This window comes from Delphinapterus leucas, chromosome 17, assembly GCF_059928025.1.
Source record: "Delphinapterus leucas isolate spDelLeu-1000000601 "Yukka" chromosome 17, BTC_Dleu_Yukka2, whole genome shotgun sequence".
NCBI classification, from domain to species: Eukaryota; Metazoa; Chordata; class Mammalia; order Artiodactyla; family Monodontidae; genus Delphinapterus; species Delphinapterus leucas.
In genome coordinates this window covers 73,498,195-73,519,314 of record NC_143145.1, presented here as the reverse complement: position 1 = coordinate 73,519,314, position 21,120 = coordinate 73,498,195, and the positions used below count along the sequence as shown (strand labels likewise).

General features: G+C 35.5%; 1 protein-coding gene across 3 annotated transcripts in view; it reads right to left on the bottom strand.

The window, feature by feature from the left end:
- ARFGEF1 (ARF guanine nucleotide exchange factor 1) overlaps positions 1-21,120 on the bottom strand; it is a 144,862-nt gene that overhangs the window by 44,140 nt on the left and 79,602 nt on the right. For all 3 annotated transcript variants that reach the window (XR_016388548.1, XM_022595253.3, XM_022595254.3), the window contains exons 10-19: positions 18,079-18,313; positions 14,365-14,464; positions 14,112-14,251; positions 13,894-14,002; positions 13,044-13,245; positions 8,797-8,908; positions 8,247-8,452; positions 7,888-7,972; positions 4,839-5,010; positions 2,733-2,884 (exon numbers count right to left, since the gene is read on the bottom strand). Coding sequence is in view for 2 of the 3 variants with exons in the window: in XM_022595253.3 (XP_022450961.1) it covers positions 2,733-2,884; positions 4,839-5,010; positions 7,888-7,972; positions 8,247-8,452; positions 8,797-8,908; positions 13,044-13,245; positions 13,894-14,002; positions 14,112-14,251; positions 14,365-14,464; positions 18,079-18,313 (1,513 nt within the window). In the remaining variant the exon portion in view is untranslated. The remainder of the gene's footprint in view (positions 1-2,732; positions 2,885-4,838; positions 5,011-7,887; positions 7,973-8,246; positions 8,453-8,796; positions 8,909-13,043; positions 13,246-13,893; positions 14,003-14,111; positions 14,252-14,364; positions 14,465-18,078; positions 18,314-21,120) is intronic.

Here is a 21,120-nt window from a genome sequence, read left to right as displayed (position 1 = left end):
TTAACCTCTTTTTTTCTGAACCTCATTTCTTCCCCTTTAATACCTGGACTGCCACTATAGAGAGATGCTGTGGGAAGCATAGGAAGTGCAGTACCTTTAAAATACAAAGCACCACACTAAAGTAATAAATTACACATCCTATTATAAGTGAAGGAACAGCACATCTATTTGGAAACCTTTGTAATATTTTATACAAGGAGAAGTATAAGGTTCTTAAGCCTGTGACAAAAGGTTTAACCCCACTGCAAATTAAAGACAATGACTTGTCTTATCAAATTATACCTAAATAACATCCAGAGGACAGTGAAATTGTCCCCTCAAATGTATAAATCTCTATAGAATACAATCTGGCAATATGTAAAAAGGTTCTTAATAAGGTTTTCATCCCTTAATATTATATCACATTCTAGGAATCTCTCATTTATTCCTTTACTCAGCCAATGCTTATTTACTGAGCACTAACTACAAGCCAGGAATTGTGCTAGACATTGGGAAAAGTCAACAGAACAGATGTAGTCCCTTGCCTCATGGAGCTTAAAGTCTAGTAAAGAAATAGACATTCAGTTTTAAAATAAATAAATGTATAAATACATACTGTTATAAATACAATGAAGGAGGAGTATAGCATGTTATGAAAAGGGACCTAATCTAGATTAGAGGGGCCAGGGCAGAACTCTCTGAGAAAGTAACATTTAAAGTAGAAACTACTCAGGCAAAGAAGGAAAAGGCATCCTAGACAAAGGACACAGCTTGTATGAATGCTCTGAAGAGAAAATAATTTAGGACATTCTAGAAATGGAAAGAATACCAGTGTGGCTGCAGCACAGTAAGAGACAAGAACTCTAGCGATGAGGTTGAAGGAAGGTGGAGCTCTAGACCACACATGGTCTACAGACCCTTGGGATGTGCTAGGTTTCATCATAGTTGCAAAGTCAGTGAATGGCTTTAAGGAAGAAGGTGACAGTTCATTTTGTATTTTAAACATTCTGGCCTCTGTAAGTGCGTACGAGAAGCACAAAAGTAGACATAAGGATACTAGTCAGGAGGATGTTACAGCGACAAGAGTGAGAAATGAAAGTAACTGGAGACGGTAATTACAGTAGAAATGGCAGTGAGAGGAAAGGTTCTTAATTCTAGCTTAGAGGATTAGTTTAAATAAAGGATAACTAATCCAGAGAATAGACCATAAAAGCTATTTATGAAGAATTTTTAATGATATGGGGAAATACTTATGTGAGAAACAGCAAGATACAAAATTCTATACATAGTAGGACCACAACTGTTTAAGATAAAAAGTAGTATGTAAACGTATTAACAGAAATTTTTTCTGAGTGGTACAATTATGGCTGGTTCCTTATTCTTTTCGTTTTTCCATCCTCCACCTCCCGTCTACCAAAAACATTTGAAAAGAAAAACAAAATAAAGGTATAAGATTATTCAAAACAAAACAAAGCAAAAATCTGCTTTGTAATTTATTTCATAATAAAGAGAAAGTATATCTTATATTTTGACATCACTTTCTACATTATGCCAAAAGAAAGGCCAGTTATACTCCACTGTTCCTTCTAACGTTATCTCCCTAGCATCCCCGCTCGCGTCCTGTAACTCTCCATCAACTTTTAGAAAGGTCACTATCACACAGACCTTGAAGTAGGGGTAGAACTGTAAAATTTTAGAGCTGAAACCTTGTAGTCATCTTTTACTACCCATACACATATGTAGTTATGAATGAGAACTCGAATTATAATCTTCAACCTCCACAGTCCATCTAACCACACTGTGTCACAAACAGAAATGTACTTAACCCATTTTTCCTTCTCAAACTTGACTGGACTCCCCTCCATTTCCCTACAATCCTTATGATGCACTGCTTACTCCTTCTGGAATTTGAAGAAAGGATAGAAAAAAAGAATAGGAAAATGAAGACTGAATGGGAAATCAAATTTTAAAGAAGCAGTAAGAATCATTCTTACTAGATCTATGAACACAAGAAAGCTCCCTTTTGTTCCTGACTCTACTTTCTGGGCCCCAGGAATACTCAGAACCCTCAGCTTAGTTCCTGGGCCAGAGCACTGAAAGAGAGTAGGAGGCTCAAGATCGCTTTGAGATTTCAGGGAACTCCAAAGCTCTAAATAGAACACAGAGGAAACCAGGCCAAGGCTTAATTCTCCAAAGAGCTTTCTGTTCTTAAGATCACACGCCTATTAATTGCTAATCATGCATACCTTTTCTCATTCTCTTCAAGAAAAATTTTATATTTGCGATCTCCTAAATAATATGGCTTTCACTTCTGGGTGTATACTAATGGGCTATATCACTGTATTTCCTTAACTTAAGAATACGCTGAACAGGACTTCCCTGGTGGCGCAGTGGTTAAGAATCCACCTGCCAATGCAGGGGACACGGGTTTGAGCCCTGATCCGGGAAGATCCCACATGCCACGGAACAACTAAGCCCGTGCGCCACAACTACTGAGCCCGCGTACTGCAACTACTGAAGCCCGTGCGCCTAAAGCCCGTGCTCCGCAACAAGAGAACCCACTGCAATGAGAAGCCTGCACACCACAACGAAGAGTAGCCCCCGCTCGCCGCAACTAGAGAAAGCCTGCGCACAACAATGAGGACCCAATGCAGCCGAAAAATAAAAAAAATAATAATTTAAAAAAAAAGAATATGCTGAACAGCAGTATATATAAATATATACACTGCAAACAAGTTATTAGTAACGCTTACCTTAAACATAGGTCTCACATGCTCCAAATGTGTCGCACTTGTGAAAGGTGCTTGAACATGGCTCACGGCCTCCATGAGTGCTTTAGCTGTCTTGGCCATCTGTTCCATTTCTAAGTTATACAGAAGTCTTCTTTGTTTTTCACTGGCTACATCTGAAACAACAAACACTATTAGTGTTTAAAATGTAAAGCCTTTAAGAATGCTATTTTGATGTTTTAGTATAAAATAATAAGTACTACCAATGAATACTAATTCAAAATAGTCCTAAGAAGCCAGACACAAAAGGTCACATAATGTATGATTCCATTTAGATGAAATATCCAGAGTAGGTAAATCCATAGAAGCAGAAAGCAGACTGGTGACAGCCAGGGGCTGAGGAAAGGTAGGGAACATGGAAAAACTGCTTAACGGATACGTGGTTTTATTTTGGGGTGATGAAATGTTTTGGAACTATACAGAGGTGGCGGTTACACAACACTGTGAATGTACTAAATACCACTAATTGTTCGCTTCAAAATGGTTAATTTTATGTTATATGAATTTCAAAAATGAAAGAAAAAAATATCCTGAACTAGGAGGCAGGGATACATGGAAAATCTATGAAAAGGGAAGAGAGTAGGTACAAATCTGTCACAATGAAAGTACTAGGGAAACAGCCCAAACATGGGCTAGAAGAGAAGAGAGGTTAGTAAAAGGCAATGGTATCCTCACATGACACAGGCTTGAATGATCTCCTGAGCTGACAAGAAAACAGTGGCCCTAACACTTGGGATGATTTCAGAATTTCAGCACACCATCACCTCCTTCCCATACCCCACTGCTCAGTGATTTCCTACCACCATATGGAGAAGAGGCCAGAGAATGAGGGGTATGAAGATGTTACTATACGGGTGTGAGGAAGAAAGTGAAATCAGATAATTGGCATCTACTTAGGTGTGAAAATGAAGTCTTGATCAATATACTTAATTTCTTAAGTAGAAGCAAATAACGCTACCAAGTAAACTGCTGATCGGTGCTGGACTGCAGTAAGAGCCAAGGATGCCGAGTTCAAGACGTGGCTTTGCCACTCTTTGGGTTTTAGGTCTAGAGAATTAGTGAAAGTTTTTACATTGCACTCAGCTCATAGATTCTATGATTCTAAGTTTCCTAACCTCTCTGCACTTGTTCCCTCTTCTATAAAATGAGGGAGAACTTACTAAAATTCCTTAGAATCATTCCCTATATTCCCCAAAAGATAAGACCATTTATACTCCACTATTCCTTCTAACATTATCTCCATAGCCTCCGACTCTCATCTGATAATTCTTCATCAACTTCTAGAAATACACGTATCACACAGGCCTTTTTGATTCTCTCCTGTTGATAGAATTTTGCTACTGCAATTTGTTCTTTTAGATGAAGCTTGAGATTCCACTTCCAAGTGGAAGTTGCTCAGAAAGGCAGGAGTTCTCTTTCCATGTTATATTACTGAGCCACTACCCTCACCTCATTCCTGCAGTCAGACTTTAGCTCTAATTTAATCACCACTATCTACATGCACAGAACGTGGAGAATGGAGCTAGGCCCCCCCGCTGGCTCCTGATGCCGGTCAGATTTGGGAATGCCACAGCGGTATAACTTGTGGTGCATCTGAAGTAGTGAGTTCCAACTCCCACGAGCTCCCCCATGACCTAACCTTCCCCATCTCCTTGAATCACCCCTACTTCCAGCTTCTGTTTATGTGTAATGATAGGTGAACCAACGGAAGAAAGTTGCTTGTAGATGACAAGGAGGCAGTAAGAAAGAATGAGAGCTGAAATCTGACTATTGGGGTTGCCTAACCAATCAATCTCTTTTGATCTCCAAATATGTGCTGATATTAACTGCTAAATGGACAAGTGTGTATTAAATGCACACTAATCCATGCATATTATGTAGCACTTTCCATTTATCACTGGTCAGTGCTATCTTTCTTCAGGATACGGGAAAAAACACAATCAGATCAGCAAACTGTATATTATAATACTTTTCAGTACAATAATACTTGATCTACTCTAAGTAAAACACTTTCAAGAACCCATAGTTTTCCTCCGAAACAATCAGAATTCAGTTGATTTGGACACTTACTTTGTTTACTTGATTTTGTAGGGATTGTTAGTTCTTTTGTTTCTTTCATTGATATCTTTTTTCCAGCTATTTCATTATAGATGGCTGATAGATACTCTTCAGGAAGATCTTTACTGTCATTGATACCTCTATTCATCTTAATGTACTGTTCCTTTGTCATTTTATTTTTAACCTAGAAATGAAAAACCATTATAATTCCTAAAAATTAACAGAAAAATACTCATATAAGAGAATTTATAAATACTTTGAGGGGTAGAAAGTGGAAAATACTCAACAAAGCAGACATTAAAATGAAAAAAGGAAGTCACAGAAAATAAGGACAATGTAGGAAAGACCCATCCTGGCAATATACTAGTTCACCTTGCTCTGAGGAGTGCGTGAGTAATCTGTAATAAGAAAACAGCAAGACTGAACAATGAAATTCTTTGCTTTTGCCCAAGGTTTAAGAGCTCTAGTCAGAGTCCTTTAAAAAAAGGACCATGACAATTATTAGACACTTATGTTATCAAAAGATTCAAATCTTAGTTCAGAAGAACATAAATGTGTTTGCTAATGATTTAAAAACTGATTTTATGTAACAGCGGATGCAAGAATAACAAGAGCTGAAATTTATTTAAAATCAGATAGCAATCTCACTGACTCATCATGGCAACTGAATGTTAGGCGATCTGGGCAAAGTATCCTTGGAACATTTTGCCTTATTTAAGAGTATGCTGAACAGGAACATCCTACCGCATACCCTGATAAGTCTTTGGAGTACAAATCTGTAGTACATAAGATGGTAGCCCTGTCGCCAAACTTGGGAACTAGCACAAAGTGTTTATGCTTTATATCCCTGAAAACCCAGACGGATAAAACCTGTAAGTCATATGATGTCTCTGAAGATACATTTACTTAATTAAATATATTCCTACCACTTTCCATGAAGAATTTAAGGCACCTCTAAAGATAAGTGTCCTGTAAATTTACAAGAAGGTACATAGAATGACAATCAAGTAAGTCATCAGAAGTTTGCAAAACTAACTATAGAGAAACCAGAATGTCCAGGGGATATAACTGGGATACAAACATTTATTTAGTTCTGACTATTCTGCAAACAGATCTTTCCAGTACGTCAGAAAGGGTGAGAGGAGCACTTCTACAAAAAAGTAAAAATATTACCATAAAAGTTTCCAAATGTAATTTATTATTACTCAAGGGAAAAAAGCTCTAACATACTAAAACTTTGAAAACTTATCTTGAGTCATGGCACTTAAAAAACATTAAAAGAAAGCCATTTCACCTGAAGTTCTGATGAATATTAAAAAAGCAATGACCCAGGGATACCAACATAAAAGACCACACAAGTGCTGCCAATAAGAGGCTAAAAGAAGATTAACATCACCGGAAATTTTGAACATGGTATAATGTTTTAGCATTGTGCCAATGAGAGACAAAGACAAGCCCTGGAAGAAAATCTGAAGTAGCAGCAAAGTGTATTTGTGGATCTGGGCTGGGAGGTAGGGGTAGGAGCTCCAAGCACGTCGGAGAGGAGACTACATTAATTGCAGATACACAAAATGAAAATACACTGCTCAAACAGAAGACTTCTGCCACAATGAGATTCTGGAAGTAGTGTAAAACATAATCCTACTTTTCTTCTTCTGCTTTATCTTTTATAGAACATTTTACTCTTGACTTTTACTCTCATGTGCTTAAATTAAGCTGTGCCTAATTAAGTTTTAGTACTTAAATCACTTAAAGCCAATTGTTACTACTGATGAAGATTAATAAACAAAAAAATTAAACATGTTCTAAATGTATTTCAAAAATTAAAAAAAAATTGTCCCACTCTATATATAAATGGTAGTTAACTATAAATATTCTAGGTGAAAAAGGAACATAAATGACTTGTTAAATTAACCTATATTTTAACTCTGAAAACAACAAGGAATGAGGAGAATTAGTTTTAAGGAATTCCTTTAAAGTTACCTGTGTTCTTTGAAAATGACATCATTTGTTATAGTTCATATAGCCCTGCATCATAAATCATATAGGGTCCTAATTACGGGTTCAATTTTCTAACAGTCCACTTAGCTTCACAGGAACTCACAAGCTGCTTAAAACTTTATAATTTTTAAACTCATAAGCTGTTTTAAACCTTATAGTTTTTCCAATACATCTCAGATTAGTAATAAGTATATAGTTTATTTCTCATCATAAGAGTAATACATATCATTAGAAGCCTATCCCTAAGAAGTATTAAGAAATTCTTGCAAATAGGTTTATTTATAAAGATAATTTTCCTCAAGTTTTTGGAAACTATGCATAAAATACCTAAAACTTTAAAAATAATGTTTTTGTTATTGAATATCAGAAATCAAGTGACAGTTCCTTAATATTTAAAGTAAAGGAATTACAATTTACTGAAGCAAATGAAATTTAAACACTTCCTGGATGTCTGGTATTTTAAAATTATGGTTAATTTTTAGGTGTAATGGTACTGTGGTTATGTTTAAATACAGTATTTCTCTTTCAGATATATATACTGAAATAAATACAGATGAAATGATATGATACATGAGATTTGCTCCAAAATGACCTGGGGGAGAAAAGGGATATAAATAGAACAAGACTGGCCATAAGTTGGGAACTGTGGAAGATGGGTGATAAGCACATGAAGGACCCACTATACTAAATCCTCTGTTATTTAAGTTTGAAATGTTAAAACAAACAAACAAAAGATGGTTTATATGATGTTTTTCCATGTTGTAATAAACACAGGCAGAAGAGCTATAAGCACATTCTTAGATTAAAATTTATCTGAAGTTTTATACAGCTGTCAATCATGAGAAAGACAAATACAGATTTTACAGATATCTAAAAGTCTAATTAGAATTACTACCAGAAACTGCATTTGTAAAATGTACACTACACCAAATTAAGTACCCCAATTTGGTGACTGGTTTAACTAAATTAAGATTAAAATTTCAACTATTACTTACTGAATTCAAAACAATTTATTTAATCTGTACTATTTATTGTAAAACTGGCTTGGAAGAAGACATACCTGTGGACTGTGAAGGTCTGTGGTGAGCATGATAATTGAATACGCCAGAACATACGCAGTATCTGCACTAGCAAAGAGGGTTTGCCTGCAAAAATAAATGTTTCGTGTTATAAACTTTTACTGTTTACAGTTAGCATTTAAATAACTCACCTCAAACCCCATGTCACTTTTAGTTTTCTCTTTTAGGATTTATGTTCTATCTCATATTATAATTTTTTATGGAATTGTCTCATCACTTCCAGATCGTGTATAATCTAAGTTTCCTGGGGCAGGGGATTATGAATCACCCGATGCTCCCCAGAAGAGGGTCTTGGACATAGTCAGCAACCAATAAGTACTTGAATCTGAATCCTGCTTACCCTTGGTTGCATTCTAAGTATCTTGCAGCAAACTTTTCCATCAATCGATCAATTTTCTGAGCTTCCCCTGGAAGACGGAATCCTTCCAGAAACATACGAAGGGCTGAAACAAAATCCTTTCCTGAAAAGTCATGTTGGTCCACATATGCATACATGACTTCTTTGTTAAATTTATCATTATCTCCCAGGAATTCACCTACTTGAGTCTAAAGAACAAAAGACAGAAATTGATATCCTAATAGACTTACATTTCCTACACAGCCAATTTTTTAAAAAGGAGAAAAAATCCGTAAGATCCACAGGTTTTAACCACAGGGTTAATTAACTATTTCAAATGTGAAGTTAAAAGTTAAACATACTAAATGTGTTTATTTAAAAAAAAAAAATCAAGATATTCTTTTGAGCATAGAGAATAAAAAAGCAAAATTAAGAACAGCTAACTTATTTTTACATAGGAGGGCATCTTAAAGGGGCAATAATATTATAATATTATTAACTTAAAAAAGAATTTTACAGAAAAAGTTAGAACGAAATAACATGGTGTTCTTACAGAGTCTAATCTTTCCTCCTGATGTAAGAACTGGGCAATATCTTCAGGTGTAGTGCCAAGCATCCCTTGTTCTTGGAGGTACTGTATTCCTCTCTTTGGTTTCTTGGTAAATCTAGATGATGTTAAAGTTAAAAGGAACATTAGAAATAGAAAACCATCTGTATTCCCTGAAAAGATCTAAAACTACAGTGAATTAACTTTGCAGCACTTAGAAAACAGAAGTGTACTTAAAATAATCAATGCATTATTATTGTACAAAATGTACAAAAAATAATATACTATGCAAAGTTTTCTTTGAAAAGGATCTCAAATGGAAGGCAACCTTTATCACTGATATGGATCATTTCACAGAGTATGTGAGATAATGCCATGTAGTAGGTGAACTCTGAGTAAGGATATGGATACTAAATATCTCATCCTTTTAATATATATATTCTCCTTAGTGCTCAAGTAATCCTGGCTCATTCTCCTTATATCCATTGATTATTTCTAAGTTTCCTGCTTTTAAAATACAGAACTTGAATTTTGGTGACTGTTTTAACCACAATCTGATGGCATCATTTCCTTTATAAAAAAAAATATTTATATATCCAGTGTTTTCAAAATAAAGTCCACACTGATTGGACTGACACACAAAACCTTTCTCAATATGGCTCATTTCTTGAACGTATTTACAAAACAGAAACGGACTCACAGACTTGGGGAATGAACTTATGGTTACCCTGGGGCGGGGAAGGGTGGAGGGAAGGGATGGTTAGGGAGTTTGGGATCTACATGTACACACTGCTATATTTAAAAAGGATAACCAACAAGGACCTACTGTATAGCACAGGGAACTCTGTTCAATGTTATGTGGCAGCCTGGATGGGAGGGGAGTCTGGGGGGAATGGATACATGTATATGCATGTCTGAGTCGCTCTGCTGTGCACCTGAAATTATCACAACATTGTTAACTGGCTATATTCCACTATAAAATAAAAAGTTAAAATAAAAAAATATATAGTTCATTTCTCTCTCATTTACTCCCACATATCCCTTTCCCATTCCCTAAACATAAAGGATTTGCAGCATCTATTTCCTCTATGTGCCCTTTGCCTGTTTCACTCACTGGGGAACTCTCCTCCATGCTTGAAGATCCAATTCAAATGTCACCTCTTTCTTTCCAAATCATTTACTTTCTACTTTTATTGTTCCAATAATTAGTTTGGTACCTCATCACCGTCACCTGGGTATTGCAGGAGTTCTTAACTGGTCTCCCTGTCTCTTGTTTTGCTCACATTACAATCCATCCTTCAGGCTGCTGGCAAAGTCATCTTTCCAAAACAGAATCTAATGCTGCTGTTACTCTGCTTAAAATCCTTCAACAGTATGCCAATGCCAAGAACAAGACAAAACCTCCTTTACACAGAGAATGAGGCCCCTGTAATCCGGATCCAACTCGATGCTCTCATCTCACCTCCTACTTCTACCCGTCCACCCCCGCCCCTGCCACGCTGAATAGTAATAGTCCTCAAATGTTCTCCTTTTCCTCTGTGCTGCTGCACATGCCATTCTCTTTGTCTGAAATATCCTTCCCTGCTCTGTCCTCCTAATGATTCCCCTGTCAAGTCCTAATCAAACCGCTGCCACGTACATAAATTAAAGTCAAGCATTTTTCCCTGAGATAAACACAATCTCTGCTCTCTAGAAGCTCTCACTCTAATGGAAGAAAAATTTTAAAATTATAACAGTAAAATTATTTTAAAATTTTTATAAATTAAAAAAATATATAATAGTAAAAATGCAACAAATAATGTATCCACAAAGTGAGAAGACAGCACAGCAGAGGAAATGTCTAATTAACAGAGATGATCATGATCTACTTCCTGGGAAGGTGACTGTGGAACTGAGCTTTTAAGAATGATTACATCTTTTATAAACAGTCAGGAAAAACATCCCAGACAGACAGGAAGAGGTCATACGAATACACGAGGGCATAAAGCAGCATCATATTGTAATAAGTAGTTCTGCATCGTTGGAAAAATGAGGTGAAATAAAGAAGCGGCAGATGATATAGCTTAGAGTCCAGCAGATTTAAATCATGGTGGGTATTATATGCTATTACAAGAAGCCGTGGCTTTATTCTCTAAGAGGAAGAGAGGGGAGAAACAGAAGTAGACTTTCATTCAAGAAAGATTACTCCAGCTAAGTGTAAGAAAAGACTAGAGAATAAATAAGACCAAAGAAAGGCAAGCCAATTAAAAGAGTATACTAGTCAAGGCACCAAATGGTGACTGTTTGACTTGAGTGAACAACTGGGAGACAAAGAGAATAAACTGCAGAGATATTCAGGAAGTAGGATCAGCTGGATTTAGTGACAAATTAGATCTAATGAGGAAATCTAAGGTAATTCCCGGGATTCTGGCTCATAAACTTAGTAGCGTGCTGGGGTTACTAGCCTGAATGAGAAATACAGAAACAACAGGGTTTTCTGTTTGTCTTTTGTTTTGGGTTGTACTGGGGAGTTGATTATGGAGACTGATAAATTTGGTTGTGGACATGCTGAGTGTGAGCAGCTATGCAGTGCCCAGGGGAGATGTCCGACAGGCAATTATGGATGAGTCTGGAGTTCACTGGGGTTTTTATGTTAAAAATAACACTTGGGAACTGTGAGATGTTACCATATAGTAGCTGAAGTCATGAGAAAGAACATGATCGTCTAGAAACTACAAAGAAAAGGGCTGAGGGACAGACCCTGGAGATGTTGAGATGTAAGCCCAGGACGAAGAGCCCATAACAAGACTGAGACGGCATGGTCAGAAGGTAGGGGAGAAGGACAGAATGGTGTCATGAAACGAACAGTCGTGGAAGAGTATCCTGGGAGCACAGCATTCTCATGGAAGTGTGAAGCAGAAAGCAAGCCGCGTGGCACTGGAGAAACTCGAGTGGCACTCCAGAGGAACAGTGGAGGCAGGGGGACGTCTGCTCTGGGGCCCTGGGAGGACTCTCTCTCACTCCTAAGTACTTCGAATTGAGCGGTCCTACCTCGGCAGCACTCTGTACAACACTCCATTATGGACTTCACACAGTACCATTAAAAAATATATTTTGCCCATACTTAGACTGTAATCTTGAATATAAGGACCAGTACCTTCCTGGTTCTTGGCACACAGTCCCAAGTACCAAACAATGTGTTTGCTGAGTGACCAGCAGAATTTCAAAATGAATATCTGTTTGCATGTACGAGATGCTGAGACCCCCAAAACAAGGGCTGTTTCACTCATCAGGTTTCCCCAGCACTTTGCATAATGTCTGGAACAGATGGGACTTTGATAAATACTGACTGAACAGCTAGAATAAATGAAGTATTGATGGCTATTTCCTGAGGCTATTTTTGAGATTTTATAATTTTATGACAGTGAATATGTGTACATTTTATCAACTTTTTTCTTTTACATTATCAGTGAAAAAGGGCACCAACAACCACTGCTTAAGACTCAGGAAGAAATGCTTTACAGCAGAATTAGCAAGTCAAGTAAACATAGAAGAGAATTTTTTTTAACAGTTTAGATTCATGGATCTAGATTCATGGAGAAAGGCCAGCAAGTTCAGTTTTCCTCACAGCATCTCTTTGAAAGAAGAGAGGGGCAGTAAGAGGAAGGAAAGCAGCAGTGTGACTCAGACAGGAGACAGTCCAGGAGCAGGATGACAGCACACAACTTACTAGGAAATGATTTCAGGAGATCAGGGTCTGGTAGAGAACCCGAGTTTGAGAAGGAGGTTATCGCCATATTGACATATAAAAATGCAATCAGTAACGATAAATCAGTAACAAGAGCAGCACATCTGTAACTAAAGTGGAGAGAATATAAACCCTATAAAGGAGCAACACTCACAGGAGAAGTTCCAAACTTTAAATGTGAGTTACCATCTGCTTAGGGAATATAATGCAAGATTTTATAACTGAGCTAAACAAACAGTGCAAAACTGCACAGATGATGTTTGTCAACAACACATAAAATATAGTGCAAAATTAATGTACATTACAAGGGTCTGTTTGGGCCAGACTGCAATGAACAAGGGGAGCTGACTAAGGAGTCACTAGAAGTCTTGGATCCAGGAGAGCTGTACTCCATTTTATTCTCTGAAGGGTGTTAATAAGAAGGGACTAAAAATAATCCAAAAATGTAAAGAAACCCAGGATAAGGGTGGCACAGTACTGGCAGAGGGATATTCAATAACATTTCTCTGTAAAATCGGACACTCACAAATCTATCCCCTGTTCTATTATTTCCTTTTGCTGCTTTAGGACTTCAAATTGCTCTGGATTGTCAGTGCCAGACATCTGTGTGCTGTAGCTGCCTATTCCTGATGATGATGTTGACTCCAGGGAATTTAAACTTCCGTATCTGTTTATTGTCTCAGGGTGTTTTATTTCATTCGTCTCTTGCTCTGAGGGTTTTTCCTGACCTGTAAGTAGAAAAACGGATTCAGTAAATTATTCTGTCAAAGGAAAAAAATTTCTCAAATAAGGCAAGCTAGTTCAATGTTGCTTAGATAGCTATTTAATACAAATAATGTATTAGGTGCCATAACAGATAATATATACTTTGATATTAAAACACACTGCAATTAGTACAGGTACAATCTGCATCACTAGGAGTTCTTTTTGCAAATACAGTGCTGAGTATCCACTGGGTTTCTGCTCTCAGCTCATGTCTCACAAGGAACAGTTTTCCCTCAAAGGACTGAGATAACACCAGGATAGCCTTGCAGCTGTGAGTTTTTCTCTGAGTAAGGGTAAACGCCAAACATAAATGAACAATTCAATCTTCTTAAAACATTTTTGGCTTTTATATGTTTCTTCTATAACTATCCTTTAACAAAGTTGCATAAACATGATTCACTTTAATATGATATTCAAAATACTTTTAGGAACATTTAGAAAGAAAAAAGTTTGAATAACTAAGCTGGGAAATTCTTAATTTTAAGTTCGTTATTTAACTCAGAACGCTTCTTTACCAGCTAAATGAATAAAGATGTCAGGAAACTGGCTTAATGGCTTCTGCAACTATCCTCCAAAGCATCATTTAGAATTCTACTCAAATGTCATCTTACCAAGAGTGGTCTGAGAGTTGGGATTCACGTACTGATCCTTACTCCATTCAACCATACACTTCAAAATTGACACTAAGCATTCTAAACCTTTTTTCCTCAGGCTCAGTTCCTACAAAATAATTCATAAAGAGAATAAAAACAAACAAAAATCTTTTAAGGAAAATACACAGCTCTTCCTTGGCAAAGTTCAAATTTCAAAATGTTTTTAAAGTTCTTACCTGAACATTACTCATACCGAGTTCTTGACTGCCTCGTCCTTGAGCAATTTTTGATAGATCATTTACTAGTCTTTCAAATATGTTTGCTGCATTTAAGTCACAATCATAGTTTACGTAAATATCCACCACACTCTGAGCATCTGTAACAGTACAATATGTTAATTTTAACAAAAGGCATCTAGTATATGAATATATTTGGCCTTTTAAGTATCTCAATAAGAAAGAGATGATAAAGAAGGATAATTTCAAGTACCTGCACAAATCCTTGTCAACGTCTGAATGACCATCCATTTGTGGTCAAATGAGCTGGTAGAAGTCTCCAAAATGTATAGGAAAATTTCTTTAAAGAACACCTGTGATTAGGGAAAAACCTCCATTTAAAATATTGTTTATAATTCATATATGTGATCACTTTTTAAATATCCCAAAGCTGCAGAGCAAAGATCAGGACCCAGCATCCTGGAGTTCCACTCCTTTTGAGTTCCATTTCTGAGACATCAGGACTTAACTTGGGTTGGTCACTTACACTGGCCCTTGCAGTAAAGAGCTGCATTTCATATCACTGTATTTTGTTATCACACAGCCACTACAAAAGAAATCTGCAAAAATTTGGAGTTCTTCTGGGAGATTATTTCTTAAACATATTTACAAAACTAATAAAACTCCTATTTCATTTTTAATCCCCCACAGAACATAAACTATATTCTGCTCATCAGTTATATTTTTCAGGCATTATAGTACTGGGCAAGCCTAAGTGTTCCTAGATTTTAAAGTAACTGACGTTGTCATCTACACAATAGAAAGGATCTAACTCCCATATACTGTTATATTTTAATAATTACTCACACAAGTGGGAATCTCTTTTGTCTGAAAACTACAAACTATTTCTCACTATTCTTTACACCAAATAATGCCAAGCACAAAGGATTTAGTCAACCTTGTTTAAAAAATTTCTATTTAAGAGCTAAGAATTTTCAGATTCATATTTATTTTGGAAAAATGACTACAACTCAAGAGGGGATGAATGAAAAAGAAAACCTAAAACAACATATTAACATTTATGGAACACATGTATTATGAATACAAAAATTCATATTTGTAATTTTAGACTACTAACATCTTATCCCCCCCAAAAGGACAAAATACCCTTGTGATGTGCTTTTCTTTCACAGAATTCAACACATTTCTATTACTCGCCTAATGTCAGCATTTCCTGTAAGACTGTAAGCTCTAAGAGGGTAGAGACAAGGTCCCTCTTACTAAGCATTGTGTCTACACTGCATGGCAAATATAGTAGGCATCCAATACATATTTACGGCCACAATTCTCAAACACTGCACCAAGTCACCCCAGAATGCTGCAGCAAACTCAAGAGGGATGCCATGAGAATTTCTGAGGGAAAATTCAGAGAGAAATACATCTGCTGGATACCTCAAAAAACTTCACAGTTTCAACATCAATTAGATCACACGACATTCCTTTCAATGACATCGTTATTTTTGCAAACCTGGGGTTCAGTGGTTGCTAAGATAAGAAGCAGGTACTGCATGAAAATCAATGAAGGAAATGAGGGTGGTAATGTCCAATTTGATTTCAAAATCTGAGAAGTTTGCAGTGTCCTATAGGCTCATACATTCCAGTAGTCAGTAACTGTTGACTATTTATAAATGAAATAAAAACATTTTTTCTTTCAATTTATGTGTGCTTCACACCCCCCCCACCCACCCCCCGCCCCCCAATGCAGACTCCATTGTTACGAAAAATACTTGTTAAGCTGTTTGGACCTAACTGCTTAATAAATGGAACTGTTAGGTATTTCTTCTGGAGCAAAGTACACCATGAAAAGATTACAAACTCTAATGGTGCCATGGATCAAGAGACTTTGAAGCTCTCTGATTTATGGGATAAATTAAAAAAAAACACAGATTTGGAGAAAGAGGGGGGAAAAAAACCTTTAGCTACTGTCTACAGGTTATCAAACTGCACTAATATGCAAAAGCCTATTCTAGTAATTTACGACACCATGCCTATCAACAGGGGCTCTAAGAAAAACCAAAATTCTAAAGAGTTATAGAGCACCTATCATGTAATACATGTAAAATAACAGTTCTATCATAAGCACTTTGTCTTCACATAATTTCTCTTGAAAAAGTGTGTATACACTGTATTTTCTGAAATAGATATATAAGTTAATACCCAAGGAAAAACTGCGTTATAAAAACTCTAAGATTCATTCTCATAAGATGAATCTTCACATAACAACAATCTCAATTTTGTTTTGCAAATTTAGGTTTTCATATGTTGGGTTACCTCCAAGTGGAACACAGCTCATCTTGCATTTGAATATGTTCAGTACTTTCAAAAGCATATCTATATTTACCTTGTTTTATCCTCATAATCTCCCCATAAGGGACAATGGAGGTTGAAATAAACCTGATCTCTTTAAAAAAAACAGAATATTACTACAACAATTTTAATGAGAATCTACCATCTATGGACAGGAAATTTCTTAGAAGTATTTCCCTTTAAATTCATGCTTACAAAATGTTTGTATATCAAATTTACTTTACAGAAATAGTAATCACAACTTAATGATTTTTATGATATCTGGTTCCATAAGGATTTATACTTCACACAGTCATCTAAATAGTACTTAAAGAAGGAGAGTCTCAGAGAAGTAATTGAATGCACAAAGTCTTCCAAAATTCTCTAATGTCAATTTAAATGTCTCATCATCGAATGAAACACTTCTGGCTTGTTAACAGAAGCAAAAGTTCCACAAGTTTTTATTTTAAAGTCTCTTTTATTTGTAGTTCCTGAAGATAATGAGAAAAAACTATCTAAAAATAGTAACTTCCTAGTTTTGCCTTGCATTATTTTAACACACATATGGCAAACTTCTAAAACTTGACAACATATATGCACCAGAAATTGTTTCCTGTCCAAAAATATGACCCAAATTTTAAAAATTTTCACTTAAAATACCAAGACCTTATTCTGTCTCATTCCCATAATAATGTTCCACATGAATTTTAATAGATGCTGTAGAACCTTTATAATAAAGCATAATATCAAAACTCTGGGAAAATAATGATTTATCCTTCCTATGAGCTAATGAATTCTTAGTCTTGAGTTAGGATTAAATATAAAAATTAAAACGTAACCTGCACATCATATCAAACATAATATAAAGGCAAAAGTTGACTAGCATAAAAGTATTTCTAAAATATACCATGTCCCAACCAAAACAATATTTTAACGAAGGACAAGCTGGAAAAAAAAATCCATTCAATCAGTAAAACAAAGTACTGTTTTTAAATACGGAATTATTTGAAGGTAAAAACAAAAGACCAAGAAACGGTACACTTGCACAATACATGTGCACATGGTTGGGAGATTCCCTAATTTCATTTTGCTAAGGCTCTGGAAATATTTTAGAATGTCGTAACTGTTATTCTAGTTCCAAAGATGTTGAGAGAAAACTTTAGGAATATAATAATAACAGATATATTGGGAAAAAAATATAAAAGTTAAAATTTCAAATGTCCTAAAATATAACTCCTAAAATATAATTCTTCTTGATCACCTCTTTAAAGTACCAAAAACTTAAACGGCTTAAAACCATGCAGACAAAGTATTTATTTAGAGCTTTCTTTTAAGATAACCAAGTTCACTATTACGTATCATATACACAATGGCAAAATTATTGTGAGGACCAAATTAATTCAAGACAATTAAAATCATTCATGGAACTACTTATTATACATTCCTTGAAGGCAGGAGCTTATATCTTAATTTGATTTTGCATTCTTAGTGCTTACCTAGTGCTTAGTAGTACTTTGTAGGCACATGTTACATGATAATACACAAATATTATTTCACATGCTAAAAAACTTTCCAGTGTATTAAAACATGATTTAACATGAAAACAAATGAATAGCCAACAATGCTTAAATGCAGAACATACCTCAATCTGCATCTTCAGATGCGTCTTGAAGTTTGACAACAAAGTAAGAAATATGGAAAGGGAAAGCTCAAAAACCTCTGGAACAGAAGAAACTCCATTTTTTGAGAGTGCAACACACAGATACTGCTTAATAGCATTAATAAACATCTCATTTGTCCTGAAAATAGGTCCTGCATTCTGCAGAATGGATAGAAGTAACTGCAATGAAAGAATCTTGGATCGTAACTCATGAGACCTAAAATATAAAAAAGAAGGCACAGTATATGGACAAGTTTAGCATTATGGTAATAATAGGTTGTTCCAAAGATATTTCCTGTACCACATAATTTCACAAACCTTTACATGGAAAGAAACAGAAAACTCTGCAACATAAATAAGAAGGTACAGTACATAAATAAGCTTGGCCACTAATAATGGGTCGTTCCACTGATGTTCTCCTTCTACCACATAATTTCATGAACTTTTTAAATGGGAAAACAATCACTCACACATATTTAACATCAACCTACTGTTCCTTTGAACAAGAAAAAAAAATTTAAAGATTTATGCCTTGTTCCTTTCTTTCACAAGTATATTTCTCTTTTTAGAAATCAACATGAACTTCTCAGATTAAGGGCCATATTTAGTATAAATAGTTTCCAATGTGCTTTTTTCCTAGTTATGCTACTCAAAAATCCTAAACACTAATAAAAAGCAAATTAAAGCATTGCTTCAAGCTTACTTTTTCTGTAACCATCGAAAACTCTTTTTTTAAAAAATACATACAAAGAGGCTTTTAGAATACTTGTACCTCTTGGTAGCTTACCCATTTATTCTAAGTACATATTTTTATATAATGAAAGCTGAAAAACACATTTAAGCTTAAATTGAAAATGGTATTTCTCTGACCAATATACTGTGCCACATTTCTGATCACTATCTAGAAGTTTAATGATCAGATTTCACAAATACAATTTTTCTCCCATTGAAACAGGTTTTTTAAGCCCAAGAGACCAAGGTGATTGATCCCAGGCAACTTTTCAAATGCAGAACACATTTAAATGCTCTAGCCCTTGGTTCTTTTTTTAATTTATTCCAAATTGTGCTCAGTCACATTTACACCACGTAGTAAACTTAACTGCTCCTGATTTCTACCTTAAAAATTTTATGGTTTTAAGTGTCAAGTGATTCAAGGACCTAAAACTCTAACAAGGAATATTTAATTTTAGGTAAATAGGAATCACAAGAAGTACTGCCATCTTTGAAATAAAACTGGAGCCAATAATACCATTAATACACAGTCATGTTTCCAAGATGCCTATGCCTCTGAATCTAAGAATACGTACATGCAGCAAATGCAGTATTACAAAACAAACAAACAAACAAACCTTAGATAAATCAAGTTAGAAACAGTGGGAATAAGACTTTGAATAATAGCTATAGGAAAATATGGAGTGGGCCAGGTATTCCCCCTTCACGTTGAGGCCTTCCAAGGCTTATCCACTACTGCTACTTCCTTAGTCTACCTCACATTTATCACCCTTTTTGCTCAGTTCCAATAGAAACTAAAACCCGCGGCTTATCATTCACCAACGCATGAGTTTTCTTATGTTTTATCTTTGTATCCACAGCATCCAACAAAATGCCTCATTAGTATGTGCTCAAAATAATTAACGGATTTATTCATGCACTCATCTAAACATTAAGTATTTACTATGAATAGGGCATTAATCAATGAAGAGATGATCAAATGATTGTTTGATAACACAATAAAGTATACTTCTGACAGGCAAAAGAAGCTGGAAATTACAGGTCTGCAGTTTTTTTTGTGGGGTAGTTTCAAATTACGGTTCAAGCTTAAAGAACATTTCCTGGATCATCATCTTAGCAAGGCCACAAAGTATAAAGAGAAGCAAAGACAAAAAGGAAATTGTATAACTACAAAAGATCATTAATTTTGGCAAAAAAATCATTCAAGATAGAAAACCATATATTCTGGAAAAAGAACAGTTTCTAGGGGTGGAAAATTCGATCTCTTTCAGAATTCAATTCCAATATTTAATGACTGGTGGTCGAGAAGGTTTTCTTTATGTTGAAACAAAATTTCCTAATATCTCTGACTTAAGCCCACTACATAGGAGGATAATTTACATTATTCATCACAATAATCTTTTGTAATATTAAAGGTCTGATTTGGGAAAACTAAACATCTGAGGCTTTTAAGGTCACCAACATTTTTAAATCATGGGAAAAATGGCTTTCAGCACTAGCACCAAATTCTAAAGTTATTTTCTCCTTAAAGTAGGTCTTCATCAATCCAGAATGATAGGTCAAAATTGTCACTCCTCTCCCAAAATGAAAATAAGAAACTGAAAAAATTTCAAATATATTCGTATAAAATATATAGGCTATAATCAAGTTTATATTGTAATTCGAACAACCTTAATCCTGTTTCTGTAGCGTTTGTATTTTCAAAATATTTCTGACTCTCAGGGTTTGGGCCTAAAAAGATAAGAGTTTCAGGCTTCTGGGCCTAAAAGATGTTTCTCACTGAATCAGTACAATGTGACAAAACAAAACTGTAGAAAGTATAACAAATGTGGTTTCCCAAAACTTACAAAGTTTTTATTGTAACTGTCTCCAGTCTTCCTTCTCAGTTGACACTTAGAAACTGAAATGCTCTAGGGTTTTAAAAATGAATTTCCCCCTATTTCAATATCCCTTTCTCAAAGTCACTCAGGCCTCTCCAAGCTGACTTTCTCCAGAAAGTTCTCCTAAAACTGACATGCTATATAATACATGATGCTGCAACATCAGAGGAGCAGGGCTCTTTAATAACTCCCAAACTCAACCTCGAGCAGGAAGTACTTGCACTGGAATCATTTACACAGAAAGATATATGACAATTTATGACTTAAAAAATGGCACTTACCTACCGTTTAGACTAATGTAATTGATGGGAAGCAGACGAGTGACTCCTATGTTAAAGTATTTCCTGCTCCCCACGGGAGAAAGTTATCATCTTAGGGCATTTTTTCAGACCTTAATGAATATGTTATTATC